Here is a 25807-nt window from a genome sequence, read left to right as displayed (position 1 = left end):
AATTTATTGAAGTATGTGTTCACGAACCTTTGTAGCTCCAGCTAAAAGGTGTAAGGGATTGGGCTTACTCTACATACAAAGCCTGCCCACAGCCTATAATTTCCCCCCATCTCCATGATGTGTGCTGGCTTTGCTCCTTCCCAAATTTCACTCAATCATTCCTCCAGGATGTCCCACAAGAATGTTTATTTTGATTTGCGTGCTCTTACATATGCCTTCCCTATGGTGAGGCTCCATTGCCAGGATGATGGCTCAAATGAGTGTGGACATTGTTGCCTGAGTTCATTATTAGTTTAGCTGTAGTATGTCTGGTTCTTTTCCCACAGTCATTGTGTCTCCTCATCTCCCCACCCTGCCCACTCCTAGCTTTGATCTCTCCCTCTCCAGTGGTTCCTTCCCTGCTGCCCACAAACATGCCTGTCTCTCTTGTCCTTTAAAGACTTTCTCTAGAACCTGCCATCCCCTCTAGCTTTTGTCTTGAGTCTCTTCTTTCTTTCATAGCCAGACTTCTAGAAAAAGCTGTCTGTGCTCGTTGCTTTCACTTTTTCTTTCATTCACTTTTCAGCTGGAATCTGACTTCTGACCTCAATTGAAACTGCCCCCTCCAAAGTTATCAGTGATCTTTTAGTGGTCAGAACTGATGGCCTTTCCTCACCTCCTTGACCTCTCTGCAACTGTTGCTTGTCTGGAGCATTGTCTTCTACTAGATCCTGTCTCTCCTCGGTGTTTTTGTTACACTGCTCTTTCCTGGTTTTCCTCCTATTTGCCTGACAGCTCTTTCTAAGTGCACAACACACTCCCTAACTTCGCAGGACGGAGGGGGTCCCGTTAGGCTCTCCCCTAGGCCTTCTGCCCCTTTTTGCTCATTACCATCTCATCTGGTGAGTTCATCCACTTCCATGGTCTCAGTTATAATCTCTATGCTTAGCGTAGTACCTGGCACAGACTTAGCATTTCATAAATGCTTATTGACTGACTAGCTGTATGCCCAGCTCTCGAGTCTCTCCTGAGTTCCAGTCTATTAGTCTTTTTAAACTGGCCATCCTGGCCGTCCGGTAGCAATCTCAAACTCATTGTCTTTCCCTTAAGACTTGCTCCTCTTCCCTATTTCTACTCAGGTGCCCCCATCTTTCCAGTCACCCAGTTTCACAGCCTTGGGGTCATCTTTATCTCCTCACTCTCACTCCACACGTCCAGTCAGTTGCTATATCTTGTCATTTCTACCTCTACGTCTTTCATATCTGTTGTCTTCATCCTCATAGTCACCACATTACTTCAAGCCCTTATCACTGCTCAGCTGAACTATTGCAAGAGTTTCCTCCGTGGTCTTCCCACCTCAGGTCTCTCCCCGCTTCCAGCCATCTTCTGCACAGGGGTCAGCTACTTTCCAAACCACAGATCTGCCCACGTGGCTTCCCTGCTCAATAAATCCCAGTGGTTCTTTATTACTTCTGGGAGTAAATACAAACTCCTCTTTTTGGCACTTGAAGCCCTTCACAGCCAACCTTCCCAGGTTTGTCCCATTCCTCCTTTTCATGCATTCTGGGGTCCAGTTCAACTTATCTTTCTGTTGTTCATGTATAGCACACTGTGTCCCATCTCCATGCTTTTGCATTAGCTTCCTCCCTCCCCATTCCTAGAATGCGCACCGCCTTCTCATTTCCATTTCTTAGAATCTCTCATTTCCTTTAATACAGCTCAAGTATCACTTTGTACCCAGAGTCTTTGCTGATCCCCTCAGCTGTTAGTGCCCTGCCCCCATCACCTTCTATCCTTTTAGCATAATCAACAGATATGTAGGAGCAGCCAGGTGGTCCAGTGGATAGAGCACTGGCCTTGAAGTCAGAAGGGCTTGGGTTCAAATCCAGCCTCAGAAACTTACTAGCTATGTAACCCTGGGCAAGTCACTCACCTTCAATTGTCTCCAAATCACACCCCCAAAAAAACCAAAACAGAACAAAAAAATACAACAACAAACCACATCTATGCATGTTGACTCTTTAGTAGAATGTAAACTTCTTGAGATCAGGGACTTTTAATTTTTGCCTTTATATCCTCAGCACCTAGCTCAGTGCTTAGCAACAGGTGCTCAATAAATATTGGTTGGTTGATTGATTGGTTTCTTGTTGCTGACTTGGTCCCTTAGTAGTCACTTTGGGTCTTGCTTCCTCTCTCTGGGGTCTATGTTCTTTGTGTTTTCAGTCTCTTGAATAGCCATTTCTTCTTCTTGGGTATCCTTCATCATTCAGATGTCAGGGTGACCCAGTTTCTCTGTGGAGAAGGCCTCCTCCACCATCAGCCTTGTCCATCATAGCACAGGACAGCCCAAGACTAGCCACATCATTCGATAGATTAAGACACTTTTATTGCAAATTCTCTTTCCATCCTTTAGCACTTGCAACAGTATACAGAGATATCTACATTAGGGTGGCAGGTAATCCAAAGTATGACTTAGCCCAGGCAGGACGGTGCCCAGAGTTGCTCAGCTCTTCTGGCTAAAGGACCTAAGTCTAACTTGTCCCTGTGATTCCTTAGGCCAACAGCCTTTGCCTTCTTGTATGCAGCTTCTGCCCTAACCTAATAAGAGAATGGTGGCCCTCACCTATATATTGCCACCTTCTTTCCCTAGTGCGTTTTTAGGATTGGCCTACTTGGGCATTCTGAACTGAGTTCATTCGGGCTTGCTTTCAGGGAAATAGGAAGCTTCCTGATTGTTGGCAGACTTTTGATTTTCTACTCATATGTTCCTACTTATTTACTACGTCACGGCAGGGTCTTACAGTGGAAAGGGCCCTAGACTCGGAGCCAGGAGATCTGGGTTTGTATCCTGTTCAGCACTTACTAGCTATGTGGTCATAGACAGGTCCCCAAATCTATCAAGCCTCAGCTTCCTCACCTGTAAAATAGAGGTAGCAGTACTAGCACTTCTTACCTTAGGGGCTTGTTAAGAGCTTCCCCTCAAACCCCACCTCCTCTCTCCCCATCAGCTACTAAACCAGGTCCTGAACCGTGTGACAGCAGAGAGAAACTTGTTTGACCGAGTGGTTAATCTCCGGCTGCCGGGTGAGTCTCCCTCTAGTCTGTTCTTTAATCTGAAATAAAACCTCAAATCCCATCTCAGAGATGTTTGCTTAGACGTCTCATCTCGGCCCAGCTCCCATTCAGAGCTCCAGTTTCTAGCTCTCCCCCATTGCAGGGGGCTAGTAGAACTCAAGTTCTTCCACATCCTTCACTCTATTCCAAGCACCTGGAGTTGGAGTGGTGGAGAAAGGTTTGGTGCTATCCATTTTACTCCAAATATGTCTGTCTTCCCTATGTGGAATCCCCCTCAGAGGATCACTGAGGAGATACCTGGGGAATTCGGGATTAGAGTGTTTGCTATTTAGGAAAAGGCGTTCCTTCCCAGAGTTCCGGAATACTCCTGAGGCCACCAAAATCACACCCTGACATTTGGGCTGATGGGGGCTTTTTCTTGAAGCAGAAAGGCAAGGAGGGAGAGTTGGGATGAAGACTAACTGAGATATCCTCCCCAGGCTTGGAAAGTGTAGACCACTATCCAATTCTTGTCGCTGTGACTGGCATTCTAGTCCGTCTCCTAGTGGACAGTGATGTGGAGGGGTGAGTATATTGTGTGATTTGCTTCTTATCCTATTGAGCAGCAGCCTTTGTGGCCACTTACCTTCCAAGAAGAGCTTTGAACCTGTGTTTCCATGCCTGTCCCCGGCTCTCTGGCTGCTTAGGTCTCTTGAGTATTTTGGGTCCAGTAGTTTGTTTGTTTGGACAACTTCAGATCACCAGAGAAAGGGCATTTCTGGCTGGGACTGGGGACGGAATAGGGAGCAGCTACTGTGTGTAAAGTCAGGCTGTTTGGAAGCCCATGGGTTGAGAGTTACTCATGACAAGGGCAGATACGAGGTCCTTCATATCAGAGAGCTCTTGTTCTCTGGGGGGCGAGATTACGCTAGACATCCAGAGAAATAACCTAAGGCTTCAACAGACATTAATTAAGGGCCTACTATGTGTAATGCACTGTGCCAAACACTGGGGGTTACACAGATAGGTACAAGAAAGCCTGGACTGTCAAGATCTTTACATTCTAATGGGGGAAATACTTTCTCTTCCATGCCTTTGCCCCCTATGTGAAGCTTATCTGTGCCCTCCTGTAAATCCTCTACATGCAGAAGACTTTCCTGTCAATCACAAAACCACAGAATTTGAAAGCTGGAAGGAGCCTTGGCAGTCATGTAATCCAACCTGTGCACAAAAGACATCTCTAATATAACATAGCTGACAAATGGTTATCCAGCCTCTGCTCAAAGACCTCTACGGAGAGGGAACTCACCAGCTCTTGAGTAGACCTTTTCCCCTTTTGTACAGCTCTTGCTGTTAGAAGGTTTTTCCTGATATTAAGGCTAGATTCACATCTTTATGACTTCCACCATTTATTCCTGACTTTACCCCATGTGGGCGAAGATCTTCTGATTTTGGATAGACATCCGTGAAGCCCAGAGGCTATTCATTGGCGATCCCTCCTTTTTGCTAGCTGACCAGTCCATCTCCCTTTCCAGTTAGACATTTCTTTGATAACATTTAGCACAATTCTTAATTGGTAGTATTTTGCAGCATGCTTACTTCTCCTTTGTCTTTTGTGTGACCTCCTGTGGTTTTAATTCTTTGGAGACTGGTATTCCATGACTTGCAACCAGTCAGCATCCCCAGAACCATATTGATGTTTGAAAAATTGGCCTTTGTTTCAGGGAGAAGCTGTGGATCCTTAAAAGTGTTACACAATTTGCCAAAGGCAATCCTACCCACTCTTCTTTTCTTGTTCAATTCTGGACTTATTTTATGTCCATTTGCTATATCTGTTCAAAATATGTGCACTTATGGATTAGTTCTATGAGCTGTCTCTGTACCTGGACTCCCTTCCAGATCTCAATTTATAATCCTTTGAACTGCATGTCATAGACTGGACAATAGATGTTCTTCATCCACTTGATTTTTCTTGTGTGAAGAATTAAGCTCAACTCTTTTTGGAGGCTTTACAGATGGTGGGAGTTGAGTTATCCAGACAAGGTTGAAGCATCAGTAGAATGGGGAAGCAAGGGATTTGACAGCACTTATCTAAGGACTATCTGACCCAGGCATGGAAGCATTTTCGACTCTTTTCCTTTCCCTCACCTCCCTCACTCGGTCAGTTTCCAAATCATGCTTTTGCCTCCATAACCTGTCTCCTCCCTGTACACGCTGACATCACCCCAGTTCAGGTTGAACTCTATCACCTTTCCCCAGGACTATTGAAACAACATTCTAATTGGCCTCCCTACTTCCAGTTTCTCCTCTTTCCAGTCAGTCCTCTGCTCAGCTGCTAAAATAATCTTCCTAAGGCACATGATTATGTCACTCCCCTGCTCAAAAACCTTCAGGGGTTTCCTGTTGCTTCTGGGAGACAATACAGTATTCTTGGACTGAAATTATTTAAATGGCCTTCTGCAGTCTGGCTCCAAACAACCTTTTGGTCTTATCTCACATACCTCTCCTTCACAAACTCTGTTCTAGCCAGACCAGATTACTGGTTATTCCTCAGACTCAACCTCTATCTCCCACCTCTTTGCCTCTGCACAGGCTCTCCTCCATGTCTGGAATGGGCTCTTCCTCTCTGTCTCTCAGAATCTTTATCTTCAAGCGCCTAGTTCAGATATTGCCTTCTCCCCAAAACCTTCCATGGCTCTCCCAATTGTTAATGCTTTCTGCCTTCTCAAAGTACCTTGAATTTATTTACCTGTGTTTGCTATATCCCTCTGGTAAAAGAATGTAAGTTTCTTGATTTCACAGGTTGTTTCATTTTTGAATTTGCATCCCTAAGGAGTAGTGCTGTACTGCACTAAGATCACAGATCAGAAATATAAATGTAAAGCTGAAAGAGTCCTCAGAGGCTGGCTTGTCCAACCCCCTCCCTTTATAGATGAGGAAACTGAGGCCTAAAGAGGTTAAGTGTCCTGCCCAAATTCACAAGGATATTAAGGGTTCGAGGCCATATTTGAGCCCAGTGCTTCTTACAACAGAGCCAGTGCTCTGTCCACCATATCACGGTGCCCTCTGGTAGGGGCTTAACAAATCTTGTTGAACTGACTGTAGAGTATGTGACGTGGTAATATAAGACAAGGGTGAGAAAGCAGTGTAGAGTCAGATTTTGGAGACCTTGAAATGCCAGGATCAGGAGGTTATACTCTATTCCATATGCAGTGGGGTGCCTTTTTTAAATTAGAAAAGTAACTGATCAGAGTGGTGCATTAAAAAGCTTACTAAAGGAGCATGTGAAGGATGGATTGAAGAAGAGATTGAGTGGCAGTTAGAAATAATTCAGGCAAAGGTGATGAGTGTGAACTAGAACAGCGAAAGGAGCAGGGCAGATACGGGAGCTATTGAGGGGTTAGGAACAATTGGCAAGACATGACAGTGATATTGATGGAACATACCCAGAAATAGAGACGTTGGGGACTTTACAAGAAGCTGAACTTTACAAAGCATGGGGAAATTTGTCTGGCTGCTCAAGGGAACTGAGACAGCTATTTGGCTACCTGCTAAAAACAATATCAGAGGTCTGTCGTCTTCCTGTGGCATGTATCCAAAACATAACAGAACCTCTTAAGTCTCATCAGAACATATAACTGCTGCCCATTTTTGGTGATTCATGTGGGCACAAATGATACTGCCAGAAGGAACCTACAAAGTATTGCCAAAGATTTTGAATTCTTGAGCAAGAAATTAAATACCACAGGGGCACATGTGTTTTCTTCACTCTTGCCTTTGGAAGACATGGAATATAAAAGAGAAAAACTGGTTTGGGCAGGGAATAACTGGCCAAGAAGGTGGTATCCGATAATGTGATTTGGTCTTCTGGATAGACCACAGCTTAAAACATAGGGATGACAGACTCCTTACCAGGGATGGAGTATACCTAACAGTGATAAGAATATGTTTGTCAGGTGTCTTGGAAATATGATCAAAAGGGCTTTAAACTAGAAATCATGAGTCAATAAGGGTTTGAGCTAGGATGGTGGCAGTAGCAGAAGTAGAGTGTGGCCTCTCTCTATCCACCAAGCTAGCCCCCAGAGTGAGCAGCTACAATGAAGGAAGAGGAAGAGCAGTCAGTGCACCCAGAGCTTCCCACAGGACAACATTTAAGAAGGTAGTCAGGAGCAAAACCCACGGCCTCAAATATCTGTGCACAAATGCCCAAAATATAGGCAGCGGGCAGGAGGAACTCGAGCTTCTAATGCAGGAAGGCAGTTTGACCTTCCAGGTATCATTGAGATGGGGTGGAATGAAACTTAGGACTGGCACGGGCTCAAGATGGGTGGGTATACTTTAGTCAGAAGAAGCAGGATGGGGCAAGGTATAGCAAGAAAATATGCCCATGTGAATGAGGGGTGTGGGGGAAGGTTAATAATAGTGGAAAGCATTTAGGAGAAGAGCAGTGGAAGATGGGTGAAGCAATTTTGTCCTCGGTGTACCACAGACCATTTGGACAGAAAGAAGAAATAGATGAGGGGTTTGAGAAACAGATCATGAGCCTCGCACAGAAGCAGCCTTAGGAGACTTCAGTTATCCAGACATCTGCTTGATGTTTTTCTCTGCCAAAGCAGATACTTTCCTTAATGATTAATTTTATCCTTCAAAATGTGTAGAAACTGTACCGGATCTGATTGTCACAACAGGCAGGAACTGGGATGGAAATGATGGGGAGCTTTGTGGGGGGAAGTGGAGCGAGAAGCCTCTCCCTCCTAGAGTTCGTGGTAGTGAAGGAGAAGAAAGCTGGGCATGGTCTGATATGAATTGTGGATTTTGGGAAAGCGGATTTTAGAGGGTTTATAAGAAGGCTCAATAGGATCTCAGACTAAAAAATTCTGTGGGGGAAGTCAAGCCTGAAGAGATGGGAAACTCTCAAGAAGAAACTTCGGAATTCTGAGGAGGAAATTGTCCCTAAAGAGAGAGTTGTCTCATTTAGATATAAAATCAAACCAAAACAAAAAGGACATGTACAGAAAATAGACACAAAAGCAGGTAACTAGATGAATGGAACAGTATTGTAGAATCCTATGAAATAGGCTCCAGTACCAGTGAGCTGAGGCTGCTGAGGGAAGCGTGGCCCAGCAAAACTCTGCCTTTTAGCTTTTGGGGGGGGGAATGAAAAGGACTGCAGAAGAGATGGCATAGGATCCCTGCTCAGGGTAGATGGGATGGTGATAACCAAAAGCCCAGAGAATTCAGAGCTGCTCAATTCTTATCACACTTCTGTCTTTCCTGCCAAGGAGAATTATTCTTTGTGTTGGAAGTGACAAAATACCTCAGATAGGTAAGAAGCTATTAAAAGACCATCTGGCTGCCCTTAATGAATTCAAGTCACCTGGCCCAGATGGACAACATCCTCAGGTACACAAAGAAGTTACAGATGTGGCTTCCAAGCTATTGTCATTGATCTATGAAAGATCATAGAAAACATAAGAGTTTCTTCAGGACTGAAGAACAAATGTTGTCTCAGTTTTCAAAGAAGGGAAGAGAATAGGATCTGAAAAATATATAGGCCAGTGAACTTTTATTCTTGGGAAGATTCAAGAATGGTTCAATAAGTGTATTTATTAAATGGATCATTAATAGCACGTAATAAATGCTATATAAATGTGATAATGATGATGATGGAGATGATGGAGATAAGGAAACTGTAGCAAAGGAAGCAGGGCTTACAGAGTTAGCATGGCATCAGGAAGCATTTATCATGCCAGACTAACCTTATTTCCTTTTATGGCTGGGCTATTAAACTGATAAATCAGGGGAATGTTGTCAGTAGAATTTATCTGTCTTTTAACAAAGGATTTGGTCATGTATATCCCAGTATTTTTGTGGAAAATATGGATCTATGTGGACTAGAAAGCAATACAATTAAATAAATGTAGAACTGTTTGAATAACTAAGACTCACTGTCAACTTAGCAGGAATACTCCAGTGAGGACCATAGTCACAGGGATTTGTGCTAGACCTTCGGCTGTAAACATTTTTATCAATGGCTTGGATAAAGGTTTAAATGACGTGCTTTTCAGATTTGCAAGATAATACAAAAACAGGAGAGAGAGAGAGAGCACTAACATACTGGATGACAGTCAGAATCCAAAAAGATGTTAACAGGCTAGCGCCTTGGACTAAATCTGATAAAATTCGGTAGGGATAAATGTAAAGTCTTATATTTAGGTTAAAAAAATCAACTTCACAAATACAGACAGTTGGGGGAAGTATGGTTAGTTTTCTGGAAAAAAAACAACAAAAACAAAAACAACATGGGTTTAGGAAAGAAAGAAGGAAACAAGCATTTGTGAAGTGCCTCCCATGTGCCAGGCACTGTGCTAAGTGCTTTGCAAATATTATCCCATTTGATCCTCACAGCAGCCCAGGAGATAGGTGCTATTATGATCCCCATTTTACAGATGAGGAAACTGGGGCAGAGAGAAGGGCAGTTACCTTGCCCAGGGTCACACTGCCAAGTAAGTGACTGGATTTGAAGTCTGACTCCAAGCCCAGGCAGCTCCAAATCCCATGACCTCCCACTTATGTCAGCACTATGATGGGACAGCCAGAAAGCCTGGTGCCATCTTGGGCTTCATTAAGGGAAGCAGATGAAGGAGGTGGTCATCCATCTCTCCTCTGCCCTGCTCAGACCTCATGTGGAGTCTTCTGTTTGGTTCTGAGTGCCGCAGCTCCAACATTAGAGCTGTCCAAAAGTGGAATCAGTAAATACGGCTCTCCCTCTTCTTGGAGGTATTTAGTGGAGGCTAGATGACCATCTGGGCATGTCAGGAATTCTTTTCAACATGGGTTGGACAAGATGACTGCAGAGGTCCCTTCCAATGCTATTATTCTGTGATTCATATGAAAGTAGTGATTAGGGCCATGGGACATCCTTTTAAAAAAATTATATTAGTATTTTATTTTCCCCCAATTACATGTAAGAACCATTTTTAACATTCGTTTTTAAAAACTTTGAGTTCCAAATTCTCTTCCTTCCTCCCTTCCCCCCCCCCACATCGAGAAGGCAAGTAATTCAATATAGGTTATACATATATAGTCAGGCAAAACATATTTCCATATTAATCGTGTTGTGAAAGAAAACAGACCAGAAAAAATCTCAAGAAAAATAAAGAAAGTCAAAAAAGCATGCGTCAATCTGTATTCAGACACCTTCAGCTCTTTCTCTGGGATAGATAGCATTTTTCATCATGAATCCTTCAGAGTTGTCTTGGATCATTGTGTTGCTGAGAATAGCTAAGTCATTCACAGCTGATCATCTTACGGTATTGCTGTTACTTTGTACACAGTACATTTCACTTTGCATCAGCTCATATAAGTCTTTCCAGGTTTTTCTGAGAGCATCCTGCCCATCATTTCTTATAGCACAGTAGTATCACATCTTAATCACATACCACAGTTTTTTCAGCCATTCCCCAATTGATGGGCATCCTCAATGGGACATGCTTAAAGCCTAGGTCTGTGACTGCAGGAAGTCGGGTCTTCCTTTCATTCCACCCCTTTAGCTGAATTGACTGGACCCGGAGAATGAGATGTGCCATCTGTGATGTCTTGATTCAGCCAGTGGGGCCAGAGGAATGTACTGACCCTTAGGGGTTCCTCCAGCTCCCAGGCAGCCCTACCCAGAGCTCCTGTGTTCGTGTTTCAAAGGAGCAATACTCCAGACGGTCTGGCTGCAGAATACTAAGTGTTCTCTTTCCTTCGTATTCCTTCGTATTTGCCCCTTGAGGCAAGCAGAAGCACATAATTCTTCTCCTTGGACCTGTGAAAGTCTGAGGACTCCAAATGGAAGGGAGGAGTTGAAGGAACAGTTTTTAGCTTCAAGGGGGTAGTTGGGGCCAGTATCTGTTTGTCCTTCTGGAACTGTGACTAACTATGGTAGGGGACCTGAGTCATGTCTTGGTTGCCTCCCCACCCCATCCACCCCAAGTCTCACCCCCAACTCCTTTCTGGGCAACAAGACATCAAAACAAGTAAGGCAGCCTCCCCTAGAATGGCCCCTGCACCCTAGTGCCTCCCACTCACAGATCAGATCAGATCAACATCAGCCTCCAAGCTAGCTTAGCATCAGTGGCCTCATTAAGCAGCTGTTTGACTTCTCCTAGTAATTTAGAGCCAGGTTTCCCACAAGGCTCTAGTCTAGAATGACTGTGCTCTTGGCTTTTAGAGAGGCAGCCAAGGTGGTGCAGTGGATAGGCTGTGGGCCTAGAGACAGGAGGACCTGAGTTCAAACTCAGACACTAACTTTGTGACCCTGGGCAAATCTCTTAACCTCTGTTACCTCAGTTTCCTCAACTGTAAAATGGGGATAATAACAGCACCCACCTTTCAAGGTTGTTATGAGGACCAGATGAGGTAATATTTGTAAGGTATTTAGTATAGTCCCTGGCATGTAGTAGGTACTATGTAAATGCTTATTCCCTTCCCTCTTATGTAGGCTCAGAAAGGCTCAAGGACTTGCCCAGGCCATATAGTGTTGATTAGGACCCAGAATCAGTTGCCAGGAAGTTTTTTCCCCTTGGGTATTTTTCATTACCCTACAGGGATCAGTTGATAATAGATGGAGTCATTTCACTGGTAAATCTGGTGCCTTGGAGTAGTGTGGCCTCTTGTTCTTCTGGCATCACTGTCCTAGCACTGGGTGCATTTACTTAGCTTGTCTATGGTGAGACCTGCCTATACCTAAGGGGCAGTCCCTCCCAGTCCTTCCTTCAGGTGACCCATAGTCACTCATCCTGTTACTGAGCCTTTCAGGCCCTGGGGCTGTCCCCCTCAAGTTGGCAGTAGGAGTTGTATGAAGCTCAGTGACCCAAGTGGAATTTGAAGTTCAAGTAGGTCTGGGGATGTGAGGAAGGCGGCATCATTTGGTGGCATCATTCACTGTGAGCCTGAAGAAGAGAATGCCAAGTTGTTGGAGCTGGGTTGGCATGGGCATTCCTCTCCTGACCAGGATCTGTACGCAGAACCTGGGGGCTTAGAAAGGGTCCTTTTTTGCAGCTCTGTCCAGGGCTTCTGACATGTACAGCTTATGATATCATAGAGAGAAGACTGACCTTCGGGTATGGTGGCCAGTGGATCTCAGTCTGAGTTCTAACTCCATTTGAAATACCTTGGGCTGTCATTTCATTCCTTAGCCTCAGTTTCCTCATTTGTAAAATGGGGACAGTAATAGTGTACTTCATGGAGATGTGAGGAAAGCAGTTTGTAAACCTTAAAACACTATAGAAATGGGAGTTAATACTGTTAATTTGCTGGGAAGGGTCATTCCAGAAGCCTGATCTACAAGGTTTCTGGCTAAAGGGCTGCCTAGGCTATGGAGATGTGGGCCTTGGGTGGTTGTTTCCCTACCTCTGGTCTTGTTTTGGTGTCTGAAGCCCCTTTATCAAGGCTTTGGCCAGGGTAGGGTTGGGGGGATCAGGGGTAGGAGGAGGGGACCTGAGTGGTAGCTGCTGAAGGGTCAGAGGAGGATGCTTTAGCCATGTTTTTTATGGAAAGAGCTCTGAATTTGAGTCTTGGCTTTGTCACCTATCAGTTTTATGACCTTGAGGAATTTGCTTTTCCTCAGTGGGCCTCACTTTCCTCTTCTTTAAAATGAGAGGGTTGGATTAAAAGGACCTCAGAGATTGATTTCATCTGGATGGGCTACTGGGACCAGATCTTCTGGTGTAGGCAAATGGAATGCTTTGTAAATCTTAATGTGCCATAGAAATGGGAGCCGTTATTACTATCTATCTGGCTGTCCCTCCATCCATCCCGTCCTCACCAAAATTCTAGAGTTTTATCCTTCTGTCCCAGAGCCTTTTTCTCTCTCTCTCTGCTCAGAACAGACCCACAGTTCGCCTTCCCATTCCTGGGAAGCTCTCTCAGTGTTTGTTTGCAACTCTCCATGGGCAACCCACAGGCACTGTTGGGCAGTTCTGGTTTTGTCCTGGACTGGACTCTGTGAACCAGAATGTCGCCTCGTTTGCATGTAGTATATGGGATGTTGGATACAGAGAAATGAGCTAGTGTGCAGGGACTCATGGCTTCCTGCCCCAAACCAGCCCATTTCTGGCCCACTAATGACCCATGGAGAACAGTGGATGCTGGACTGAACCACACAGGGACCTAGACAGGGGGCTAGACTTGGGGATGCAGAACACTGGAGTTTCACACCCTGCTTCACATGTTTTCTAGCTTTTTGACCCTGGGAAAGTCATTTAATCAATCTTTAGCCTTAGTCTTCTCATTTGTAACATGAGGATAACACCCACTTCATAAAGCTTTTGTGGGGATTAAATGAGATCACATATGGGAATGGCTTTGCAAACCTTAAAGTGCTATGTAAATCTTAGCTGTTATTTATTTATTTGTTAATTTATTAATTATTAGGCAGGAACCGTCATTCTGGAGTCAAAAGACTTCTAGATTTTTCATGTAGCTAACTGTGTGCCATTGGCCATTAGGACATTTCAGCCTTTTGGGACTCAGTCTTCCCATGTGTAAGATGAAGGGGTTGGATTAGATGATGCCTAAGACTCATGCCAGCCCTGAATTCTGAGATTCCTGTGACTGCCACAGCTTTGGCATCCTCTCCCTTCACAAGAGATGTGCCACTTGAGTTGCTGTCCCAGGGTCACAACTGGCATTCGCCAGCATCAGTCCAGAGATGAGCAGGTCTGCAGCCTGGGTGGGCCTCAGGCTTCTGGCTTACTTGGTGTTCCAGCTGTGCCTTTACTCTGTGTTGCTGACAACCCAGGGACTCCCTAAGCTGTGGAGGAGGCTGCGCGCCCACGTGCATGTGCATGTGTGTGTGTGTATGTACATGCACATGTGCACACACGTGGTAGGGGGAAGGAGGTGTCAGAGTATTTTTCATCTGCTCAGGGCATTGGATTTGGAGTCAGAAAACTGGCACAGGCTCGCTTTGTGACCTTGGGCGAGGCTGTGGGCCTGTTTTCTCATCTGTAAATTGAGAGGGGCAGATTAGGTTATACCAAAGGTCCTTCCTGGCTCTCCTTCCCATGGTATCATTGTTGTTATTTGTCCTTCGTTCTCGAAAAGGACCATGACATCAGGGAGGTGATGCCATACCATACAAATGAATTGGCTTTAAGTGAGGGAGGGCTGTGCAAGGTCACCAGTCTCACTTTCTTCTCCAGAGCCATCTGGGTCCAGTGGCAAGACCTAGATCAGGATGACTGGAGATGGCCCCGGATGTAGTGCCTTTTTAAGCTGTGGTCTTTACCAGGTCTCAGTTGGGTGGAGGCAAAGCCCATTCAGTGATTAAGGCTAAGTAAGAAATATTCCCATGGTCCCATATCTCAGTGGCATAGGTATGCTTTCTCTTTCTTCTGAGAGAGCCTGGATGGCTTCCCAGACTGTGGTTTTGTTGCAGAGGGGGCATTCTTGCGTTTGTGTTCTTTCACCCATTCACTCAACAAACATTTGTGGATGCCTGCTTTATTCTAGGTCCAGTGATCAGGTCCTTGGGAACAGATATCTAGACCTTAGACCAAGACATCTTTGAGGGGATGTGTGACCTTCAATGGATCTGAGTGTAGAGGTGTTGGTGACTCCCGTTGAAGGGGGTAAGGGGAGAGGGGAGGCTTCGTGTCAGAAGCGCTGAGAAACACATAGCATAGATAGAGATGCCCTTGGAAGGCAGCAGGAGGTAGAGGCAGGGGCAGCTGCCAGGGCCAAGCAAGTCCTTCTGACTGAAAGACGAGTGACTGGATGTCTTCTCTCCAGGAGGCAATAGCTGCCATGCCTTCTCAGGGGCTGATTCAGGCCGGTCCGGCCTCTTTGAGGGAGAAGAGTGCCTTGTACAGTGGTCGTGGAATTTAGAGTTGGAAGACACTTAGACACCATCCAAGTTATAGGAAGGGGGACAGGACTCACACTTAATCCCAAATACTACTTTATGGTGGAAAAAGCCCAGAACTGGGAGTTGAGAGTTGCCTTTGAGTCCCAATTCTGCTGCATCTGAGCTATGTGACTTGAGCGTTAGCTTCTTCCTCTGTAGAATGACCCCTAGATTCTTCAAAGCCCCCAAATTTCTTAACTTGAGTTTCTTTCCGTTTCCCTTAGTTCCCAAAAATTTTCAGAAAGGACTTTAAGGGGAAAGAACATGATAAAATAGAGCCAAAGACTTTAGTTTCAAAAGCCTGAGAATATTCTCCCAAGTGTCCCTAATCTGTCATTAACTGCCAGGACAACTGGGCTGAGTGCTCCCCCTTTGCCGATCTAAGTCATTTCTGAGCCTGGCCTTGCCATGTGGCTGATGGTCTCCTAGAGATGGTTTCCTCATGGCTGTCAGCCATTCCTGGAGCCTATGCTCCTGCTCCCTGGGGCACTTGCCCTTCCATCCAGGGGTCAACTTTCAGTCCATTTGCACACCTTGAAAATGATACCCCAAAAAACCAATTAAACTTGCCTATGACCAGTTGCTGTTTGTTCTCAGATACTAATTACTCACAGATTGGCTCCTGACCTTCAGGGAAGTGTCCATCAAAGCCCACCTTACCAATATTGCCCAGGTAGTGAAGTAGTAACATCCACTTTTCACCAACTTTAAGAGGAGGGTAATCCTATCTTAGCCCTCACCAGCACTACTCTGTATCCTCTCAGCTCTGCTCTTGGCACTCAGTCTGTTGCCTGGGGCACTCAGACCTTGGATCTGGGCAGCTGCAGGGTTGTCTGTCAATGCTGCAGAGAGCTTTGCTGCATCCCTAAGGGACCCTCATTAAATTTTCAGAGCTCTGCCTGCCAGCAAACAGGCCAGGGCGAGGGCCAGGAAGGCCACTCTATTCCGCTGCAGAGACCTAGGGAACCTTGAAGGCACGAGAGCTGGCATTGACCCTGTGTCCTTTAGCAGTGTGGTTTGAAGCACCATCCCAGGGCCTCAGCAATATCTAACCTGTTGGTCCCCAGCCCAGCCCAAGGCAGGGTGAAACTGCTATTACGTGTCTTTCTTTAAATCACCCATTTAGAGCTACTTAATTACAAGGAACCCATGGTACTCCATATATATTGTCTGATCACATCCATTGGGAAGCATAGACAAGGCTTTAATAGAACTGAAGAACTGAGGCACAGAGAGGTTATATGACAAGTGCCTCAGGTCACTAAGATATTGAGCTGGAACCTTCCTCTTTTGGCTCTCAGTCCAGTATACTCCCACCAGGATGCTTGGTTGTGACCATATTTCGTTGGATGGTTTTTAAATTATTAATAATGCTTGGTATTTGTGTAACACCTGACATTTAAAAGCTTCAAGTGGGAGGCAATATGTTCCCCTGGCAAGAGCAGGGGCCTGGAAAACTCACTTCCTCTCTCCTGAATCCTATGGGCAAGAGGGAGTCCAGGCTCCTTTTCCCAAGAGAAGGGAAGTATTGGAGAAGTGGGAGCTCTTCTGGTGCCTGGAAATCTACCAGATATCAATGAGAAAGCCCATTCTTTTACGTGTACTAAAGGCCTTGTTTGGTCATTTCAGTCGTGTCTGACTCTTCATGACCCCATTTGGGGTTTTCTTGGCAAAGATACTGGAGTGGTTTGCCATCTCTTTCTCCAGCACTAAATACCTACCTTCCCTTAAACTAAGAGTAGATAATAGTTTTCTCACCTCTTTAAATCCAACTTTGCTATCTCCTCTGCTGGTCACAAAACATATTCCTGTGACCTTGCCAGCCCTCAGTTGTCTATGTCAGTGGAAGGCACTTTGGGATAGTGGAGAACTTCTAGGTTTGGAGCCAGAAGACTTGGGTTCAAATTATGGCTAGGTGGTACAGTGGTTAAAGTGTGGGGCCTGGAGTCAGGAAGACTCATCTTCATGAGTTCAAATCCGGCCTTAGATACTTCCAAACTATGTGACCCTGGGCAAGTCACTTAACCCTGTTTGCCTCGGTTTCCTCATCTGAAAATGAGCTAGAGAAGGAAATGGCAAACCACTCCAATATCCTTGCCAAGAAAACCCCAAATGGGGTCAGGAAGAGTTGGACATGACTGAAAAAATGACTGAAAACCATTATAATGTTGGACAAGTCATTTAGCCTCCTAGAGCAGGTCCCTTTCTGCTTTAAATACTGTGTTCCTGTGAACTGGCAGAGATGACCTGCAGACTCTGTCTTTCGCTTTGTAATACATTCTGTGTTTTTGTGTTTCAGTCATGTTTTCCCTTCTTTATCCCAGCTAACTTAAGCTGTGGGTATGATGGATGGATCAGCTCTTCCTTAGTCTGGACAGTTGATAGAGAGAAGGTAGACAGGCATGGTACCAATCAGACTCTGGGTTTTTCCTTTTTAAAATGTTTCCCATCTTTGTTCCTAAAATCTTCCTTAGCCCTGAACAATCTTCCTACCAGACTCCCCTAACTGGGCCCTGGCTTTTGGCGGTGAGCCCCATGGCTTTTGGCGGTGAGCCCCATGTCTTCTGGCTGAACCCCAAGAGTCAGATTTAATCCCTTAGAGAATCGGTAGTAATCCCATGGATTTACCTACCTCCTTCTTATCTCCCAAGGTTCCCACTGTCTCACAAGGGAATAGTCTCCCTCACTTCAGAGAGAGCAAAACTGATGTCCAGAGGAGGTAAATAACTTGACTCAGGTCCTACAATGGGCGACCTGGAACTCTGCCCACTGGCCACCCTTGGTTCTCTTTCTTCATTCACTGTCAGGAGGGAGGATGGTCACAATGCCTGCTGAAGGGTTTCTGTGGCCCTGTCTGGCACCCTCCCTCTGAGCCAGATCTGCTACTCAGAAGCACTCCCTGAGTGTCTCCTGCTCTCTGGGGTTCCGGCCTCCCCCCACCCCCAAGTCTTAGGAGAGACACAGAAGAGCTGCTGACTGAGGATGTGACACTGAGACCACTCCAGCTGGGAGCTCCAGCTCACGTAGAGGTGGTTTAACATAGCCAGTGGAGGGAGGGAAAATTCCAAGGCAGAATTCCCTAGAAGGATTTCTTCACCATGTGTGTCAGGAGTCAATTCCAGGGGCTTTCTGAACTTATCTGAGAGGAGACCAGCAATGTGGAAGACAGTGGTATCCGTCCCTCTTGTTTGGATGGGAAATCACTAGAGATGGATAGAAGTGCCTTGGTGAGGTGGGGTGTGGCAAGGGAGGATAAGTTCTCTGGGAGATGTGTTCTAGAGGCGAGAGCACTGCCTGTGGAGGCCAGAGACCTGGGTTCCAGGCCTAGCACTATTCTTACCATCTATGTGACTTTGAGCAAGTCCTTCCCCTTTCCTGTGTCTAATTTTCTGTATCTATAACATCCTTTGATCAGGTGACATTTAAAGTCCCTTGCAGCATTAAATCCCATGGCCCTTTGTTTAATAATAATCTGGAATATACACAGATATGCACACACACATGTAAATATAATGCATATATACGTATGTATGTATAATTGTATCCTCATTACTCCAGCTGTGTCCTATTAAGCTCATTAAAACCTAGTTTCCCTCTGACTAGATAGACAGGCCTGGATCTGGGGTATGGAAGGAGGAAGAGGTATTAAAGGGGGAGCTTGTAACAGGCTGCAGTAGATGTAGGAACAGGGGCAGTCTGTCCCTTGGGCCACACTAACCGATCCTTTCTGTGGCCAGACCGTAGACATGGTAAGAACAGAAGGCTGAGCTCTGTAAACTCATCCATCTCTAGGCATCTGTGTCTTGTTTTCCTTTCTCTGACTTTTCCACTCAGATTTTCTTGAATAACTTTATTGTGCTAAAGGCAGCAAGGTGGCGCAGTAGATGGAGCATGGGGCCTGGAGTCAGAAACACCCCAGTTCAAGTCTGGCCTAGCTGTGTGACCCTGGGCAAGTTACTTAACCCTGCGCTCCTCAATTTCCTCATCTATAAAGTGAGCTAGAGAAGAAAATGGCAAACCACCCCAGTATCTTTGCCAAGAAAACCCCAGTGGGGTCACAGGGAGTCGGGCACGACTGAAAATGACCGAACGTCAGCAGCAGCAAACCGTGCTGAAACCATCTGATCATCAGATCTGGAGCTGGAAGAGACCTTTGAGAGCATCCTGAAGCCCCGAAAGGGGAAAGGGTCTGCTTGTGGTCACATAGATAATGAAATAGGAGAGCTAGGCTTAAAGCCCAGATTTCCAGACTCCAGATCCCTTGGGGGAGAGGGATTTTGTTCCACCTCAGTCATGCACAGAGGCATTGGAGGCCAAGAGGTTGACCCATCTCCCTTACCAGAGCAGGAGAGTGATAGTGAAAGAAGAAAACTCAAACTAGGCCAAACTAGGGAAATGTGTAATTATAAGATTATTGTGCTGAGAACAGGAAATAACCTTCAAGTCCAACCCCACCCCTGCCCACTCATCCATGCCCCCCCCCCTTTTTTTCTTTTTACAAATGCTAAAATCAGCCCAGAAAGGGGATGTGAGTTGTCCTGGGTCACGTGGGTGATAAATAGTATTAGTAGCAGACCACTGGAAGGCCCAACCTTTGGCAGTGGGCACAATATCTCTTGGCTATCCCCAAGAAAGCAGATTTTTAAGTCCTTAGAAAATCTGTAGCAATCTCATGGAGTTACCTGGCCCCTTCCCACCTCCCAGGACTCCTGCTGAGCTTCTCATGTTTTATTCTGAGAAACAAAGGATTAGCTCCTCACGTTACAAATGGGAAAATTAAGGTCCAGAGAAAATAAATTACTTGCCCAGGGCCATTCAGTGGGTTTGCCCAGGATAATAAAAGTGGCATATTCCAGAACCAGGAGGAGAAGGAGTGCGGCTGCCTCTGCCTCTGAACCTGTCCTAGCAATGCTCAAGGCAGGAATTTGACCAGTTGGTGTCATACATGAATTTTTCAGGGACTGTGACTGAACCCCAGGGACAAGGAGGAAGGAAATGGCCCTCACCAGAATATGGACTGTAGTTCTCCCTTTGATATTTGGACTCACGTATAAATTGCATTTCTACAAGAATGTTTCAGAGTGAGTCAAATCGGTATTAGGTGGCGCTCTCTAGGTGAGGAGTGATTAGAATGCTCAAAAGTAGCAAGATAGGGGCCTTTGGCAGATGCCCTGGGGATTCTCATGGCACCCACACCTAAATCTAGATTTACTGTCTCAGACAGGAGATGCTTGGACTGGAACCAGATAAATACAGGCAGGAGGAAAGGGGGGCCCTCACCTAGCCCCTCGAAGATGGTGGGAGGAAAGATGTTCAGACTAGAAATTGAGAAAAATAGACCTTTTTAATTCAAGTTGACTTTGTGGCGAATGAAGAGGCTGCATGGGTGACTGTCCTTGGGGCCTTTATTAAATCATTGCAGAACTACCAAAGACTGCTGCATAGAGATGGGGAGCAGGGTGATAATGGGAGCGTTAGCTCAGGCAGGGATTCTCAACCAGCTGCCAGGATCTCCAACAACATCTACCAGATTTCCTTTTCTTGGGGAGTGTTGTTCTTAGAGGACCATACCAAGTTCTGAGGAAGGGAGGGGCTCATCCGCCTCCCTGTCAGTCTGAACCCTCCTCCCCTCCAGTTTCAGCAGGAGTCCTGAGGGGAGCAGAGGGAAGTCTAATGCCAAATCAGCTTTGAGGAAGACCTCAAGGAATCCATCCATGTAGAGGCTGATTCTTTCCTGGTAGATAAATTCCTGGGCAGTCAGGGCCCAGAAATGTTCACATTGCTTCCCTTATTCATAAAAGCTATGAATATTTCTTCTGAGAGGCCCTTCCACTCCTGTGCCCCATGTCTTTTGCAGTGTGAGCTAGCCTAGGTGTTAATGCTGCAAAAGGCAGAAAGACTGTTCTTAAGAGGAAAACATTCCCCTCCTGGAGGGGAGGTGAATGGTGCTGAAGCTTCCAGGAGGCCTGAGTCTGTGAGAGATGCTCTCTCCCTGGGTCGGAGGCTCAGACTGAGTCTGTGTAGACTGGAGCTCCAGCCCCTCGTGTGCTGGAGGGATTTCTTTTTAGCCAGGAAGGTTTGTTTGCTTGTTTGTTTTGTAGATGCAGGGAATGAGCTGACCTCAGGAGCCTGAAGGCATCCTGGCAGCTGAGGGACTGCTTAAATTCAGCTCCAGCCCCCTGTAAAGGGCAGGGACTGTTTGTTCTGTGTGTCGGACAGAAGACTCTTGGGAGCCCAGCCTAGGGCTCATGCTGGGGGGGGGCAGGTGATGTGTAAAACCGCCCTCAGCGGAGTTCCAGCTGCAGAGCAGCTTGGCCCTCAAACAGCCCAAATGGCCCACGGGACAGTTCCTCCCTATGCTGATCCAGACTGTATAGCCATGCACCTAGGAAAAGCAAGTCATTTTATCTTCTGGCTTTTTCCCTGAAGTCTGCCAATATACCCAATACACCCTCCCCATTTTGAGGGGTGCCCCTGCTTTGACAGAGAGAGGACCGTGGGCCACGCTATGTTCTTTCCCCTGCCCTCCCTCCCTTTGGGCTGGTCCCAATGAGAAATTAAGTCCATTGTCAGCTGCTACTAATGGCCTTGTTTCTGGCAAGTTTGAGTTGTGTTTAATGGATAGGAAGGGATGGGACGCAGGCAAGGCTGACAGACGGAGCAGCAGAGGTATTGATCTAAAGAGGAAAACCCGGCACTATGGACATATGTGGTACTCCTCCACCCCACAAGGCCAGGCTTGGCCCATCCATCCAGAGGACCGTGGCTGCCACAGGCCTCCCCCAATGCCCATGACTGCCCTGCCACCACTATGACATGATGGGTGTGTCAGAGAACATGGAGCTGATGGATTCCGAGTCCGATTTGACCTGCAGGATTTTAGGATTCCTAAGGTCAAAGTCCTCACTGACGGCCAACTTAACCCTGCCATTCTGGCCTTCTTTGACTGGCTCCAGGAAGACGACGTGTTTGTGGGTGCTGGCTTTGCGCCCAGGTCCATCCGCAGCGGGTGGGGTGGAGCTCAGGATGGAGGACTGGGCGCTGCACTCCTGGGGTGGAACAAGGGGCACAGGATGGCAGCAGCGGCAGCAGCAGGAGCAGGGTGTGAGGAAGAGATAGAGCAGGACCAGTATCAGGCTGACCACGCAGCCCAGCAGCGTAGTGAGGCCCGTGTTGAAGGGCTCGGACTCGTGCGGTGGAACGCGCACGGTCACGTTGTATTCATGTGTTTGGTTGTGGTGGAGGCGGCTGCCGGCCGCCAGGCACACGAAGACACCAGCGTGGCTGGGCTGGGCCTCTTTGATGGACAGGCTGCCATCCCTCATCACCCGGATGCTGTTGTCTTTGTTGCCTGGGAACATGAGGAGCTCATTGCTCGGGGAGACCCATGCGTAGCGGGCAGCTGGGGCACTCGCATCGCAGTGGATGAGCAGTGGCTGACCCACTTGCACCTCCAGGTGGACGTCTGACTGCTCTAGGCCGGGGGCTGGTGAGGAGCAGTTCTCAAAGACCTTGCTGTGCGTAAAAAATCGCACTCGAGAGGAGGGCACATCAAAAGCGATGCAGACGTGTTCCTCGAGATAGTCACAGACAGAGCTGAAGCCGCGCTGTCTCCAGCGGAGAAGCATGTGATAGAGGTTACAGCCACAGCGGATAGGATTGTTGTGCAGGTAAAGACCGTTCTTGATGAAGGCAGGAAGGGTGACCACTTCATTCACGGGGATGCTGGCCAGCCGGTTGGTGGAGAGGTCCAGGACCCGGAGCTGCCCAGGGCTGAGTCCGTGCAGGTCATGGAAGGAGAACGTGGTGAGGCGGTTGCAGCTTAAGTAGAGCCGGCTGAGTCTCCCCAGCCCCCTGAAGGCGCTGTGGTCCACAAAGCCAATGTGGTTGTTGTAGAGCAGCAGTTCCTCCAGCCCTGTGAGCCCCTCAAAGTCATGGTGGCCCACAACATGGAGGCCATTGGAGGACAGGTCAAGACGGCGGAGTCCACTGGCATTGTGGAAAGTGCCCCGGCTCAGACTCCTCAGTTGGTTGTGGGCCAGTTGAAGGATGTGCAGGCGGGGCAAGGCAGCTAGCCAACCAGGGTGGAGGTGGGGGAGGACATTATAGCTAAGGTCCAGCACCGTGGTCATGACAGGTAGAGGCACAGGCACAACATGGAGGTTTCGGTTGGAACAGCTCAGCAGGTCTGATGCACAGATGCACACCTTTGGGCAGTGGTGGAGGACGTGGGACACATTGTCCTGGGAACTGTGGGTGCCTGCCTCAAGTAGGGGCAGCTTCCCCAGCCACAGCCACAGCATACAGACCAATATCAGAGGAGGTGCCATGGTGGGGTGGCAGCCAACCCCCTGGACAGCAGATCCCACCCCCACCCCAGCAGTTGTCCGAAGGGGTTCCTGGCAGCCTTTGAAGTGGAAAGGGAAACAAGTCCTCTAGGCACAGGCTTCCACAAGTTGAGAACAAAATTCCCTGTCCTGGGTAGGAAGGGAGTAGCAAGCTAGATGTGCTTGTGAGACCCGGAAAACCCAGGAAAAGGGCAATTGCTTTGGGCAAAACCAGGCATCAAAGGGACACCAGCTGCTCCCTCAGCTGAGTGCACCCAGCACTGGACAGTGCCATCCCATCCCCAGCCAGGAGGTACTGAGCTCAGCCTTCACACAAGGGAATGGCCCCCACCCCATCCCCCAGCATCATGCCAGCATGACCGTCTGGTCCAGCTAGCCCCTTGGCCTCACCTCCTGGCCAGCTGCCCCTTCTCCAGGTAGGACCAGCCCCAGCTGGTGGGTGCAGGCTGTGATCCTTGCTCCCACGCCCGGACTTAGTTCTCAGCCGTCTTAGTTGCTGCTCCCTGCTCTCTCTGGCTGTCTCTGGCTTGCTCAGTCTGTTGGTATTTACACTGGTGGCCCAGCTGGGAGCTGGGTAGGGTGAGGGGGTGGGGCTACCAGGCCTCCGATTGGTCCTTGGGAGGGGAGGGGAGGGGAAGGAAGGGGAGGAGGAGGAGGATGCCCAGGGAATTAATGAATGGCTTGCAATTTCCGGCTGACCGCCAGAGGACAGCATGCACCCACATGGCTCCCTGGGACTGAGCCTGCCATCCTCCTTTCCTAGGACAGTGTGTTTTGTCTTTGACTGCGTTTTGTGAAAGAGAGATGGTAGAGGGGAAAGAAGGAAAGGGGCAAAGCGCACATAGAATATTGTGTCCATTTCTGGGCACCACACTGGCAGAGTGTGTCTGGAGGGCAACTGGGATGGTGATAATCATGAGCATTTCCATCATATTTAATTAGGGTTTAGAAATTGCTTTATGTACATGATTTCATTCGATCTGCCACAAAACAGTCCCTGGTGGTGGGAGTATTACTGTCTATATTTTAGGGAAATGAGGAAGGGGAGTGAAGCTGAGAGGGGCAAATGACTTGCTCAAGCCAGATGGCCAGTCAGTTGTGGACCAGAGGTCTTCCACCAGGTCTTCTAAATCCAAATCCACCATATTTTCCACTAGACCAGGCTGTCGGTCCTAGAGCTTGGAGGCAGCCTAGAGGAGAGAAGATTCAAGCATCTGAAAGAGGGAGGGGCCGCTGTCATGTACACACAGCCCCAGAGGACAGAGCTAGGCCCCAGGTGAGGGAATGGGGGGAAGGAGGAGGAAGAACTTAATAACAGAGCTGCCTGAAGATACTGGAGTGCCCAGTGGTCTGCCTTGTTCAATAGTGCCTCTGTCCCCTGAGCGTCCTTGTCCAGGAGGCTGTGGAAGGGATTCTTGCCTTGGAGAGGTTGGACGTCACTCTCATCCTTGGGAAGCGTGTGATGTGAACACCTCACCCTTGTCTTTCCTGGGGTTCAGAGGATTGTGATGCCTCCATTCTCTTTTCCTCTCTCCCTGCTCTGATGGATGTGAGGGCAGCCCTTCCCTAAGAAAAGGATTGGGGGTAGTGTAAGGATGGGATGCCTGGGGCCCTTCCCAAGGGATCTCATAGCCAGGGCTGCTTCAGTCTGAATACTGAATTTTTATCAGTGCCCTCCACCTCCAGTTGCTCACTTCCAGCCGGTAGGAATCGAAGACATTCTAGAGGTCACAGCTTATTGGTGGTGACTTTGCTGTATTGATTTGCCTTCTCCTTCCCCCCTCTCCCCACACGTACTGCTGCCAAGGGCAGTGACCCAGGTACCACTGGCCCTTGAGCTTCCAGAGACACTGAATGCCAGAAGGCCACCTCCTTCAGGACTCCATGTGCCTAGAGCCATCAGTCTGCCTTCAGGCCACTCTCCCTTTTCTCCACCTCTCCTCTAAAACATGGCTTCATTCCATCTGTAATTCAGTGTGGCAGTGAGGGTAGTGGAGGCATGCACTATATGGATCAAGGTAGGTATACATCCCACAAACTTCTCTGGGGAGGTCAGAAAGGATATTTGGTGTTGCCTTGTTTGGATTCAGAGGGTATGTCTGTATTATTGGACTGCTACGCATGTCCTGCTGACCCACTCTTTGTCCACTGAATCCTGAAGAAATTGCTGGCCCAGATTGGAAGGGTTCAGGGTCTGTTTGGGGGTGGGGTCTTGTTTAGCCCAGTAGAGAATGAAGGTTATATGGAGGTTAGGCTGGGAAAGAGGAACCCTTGGAGTTAGGACAACAGGGTCCAACATCTTGGTGCTATGGGAGCAGCTGTTCAGAATTAGAAAGGACCTCGATAGAAATCCCCTTTACAGTAATATCCCTGAGAAGTGGTAAAGATCTCCATTAATGAGAACTCGTTCCCTCTCGAGCCAGCCCATTCCATCTTGGGAAGTTTTTCTTCATGTCAAGACAAAATCTGCCTGTCTGTGATCCACTGCTCCTGGGTCTGCCCACAGGGGCCAAGCAGGCCTCTAAATCTCCTC

At 47.5% G+C, this 25807-nt stretch overlaps 2 protein-coding genes across 4 annotated transcripts in view; one reads left to right on the top strand and one right to left on the bottom strand.

The window, feature by feature from the left end:
* Positions 1 to 25807, top strand: part of RNF123 (ring finger protein 123) — a 112465-nt gene that overhangs the window by 83031 nt on the left and 3627 nt on the right. For both annotated transcript variants that reach the window (XM_027837146.1, XM_027837145.1), the window contains exons 34-35: positions 2988 to 3063; positions 3534 to 3618. In XM_027837146.1, coding sequence (XP_027692947.1) covers positions 2988 to 3063; positions 3534 to 3618 — 161 coding nt within the window. The remainder of the gene's footprint in view (positions 1 to 2987; positions 3064 to 3533; positions 3619 to 25807) is intronic.
* On the bottom strand, positions 19811 to 23836 carry AMIGO3 (adhesion molecule with Ig like domain 3). 2 transcript variants are annotated; one of them, XM_027837149.1, is made up of 2 exons: positions 23665 to 23836; positions 19811 to 23133 (listed from the first exon to the last, which is right to left on the bottom strand). In XM_027837149.1, the coding sequence occupies exon 2, from the start codon at positions 23056 to 23058 to the stop codon at positions 21736 to 21738; it is 1323 nt and encodes a 440-aa protein (XP_027692950.1). In that variant the 5' UTR covers positions 23059 to 23133; positions 23665 to 23836; the 3' UTR covers positions 19811 to 21735. The 2 variants fall into 2 exon arrangements, with proteins under 2 accessions (XP_027692950.1, XP_027692949.1); XM_027837148.1 differs by having other exon boundaries at positions 19811 to 23836.

The sequence above is a fragment of the Vombatus ursinus genome, unplaced genomic scaffold (assembly GCF_900497805.2).
Source record: "Vombatus ursinus unplaced genomic scaffold, bare-nosed wombat genome assembly UNPS02014820.1, whole genome shotgun sequence".
NCBI classification, from domain to species: Eukaryota; Metazoa; Chordata; class Mammalia; order Diprotodontia; family Vombatidae; genus Vombatus; species Vombatus ursinus.
This window is presented reverse-complemented; position numbering and strand designations above follow the sequence as displayed.

Bases quoted from the DNA above. Each gene is read 5' to 3' on its own strand.
- AMIGO3 (XM_027837148.1), bottom strand. From the start codon at position 23,256: ATGGCACCTCCTCTGATATTGGTCTGTATGCTGTGGCTGTGGCTGGGG.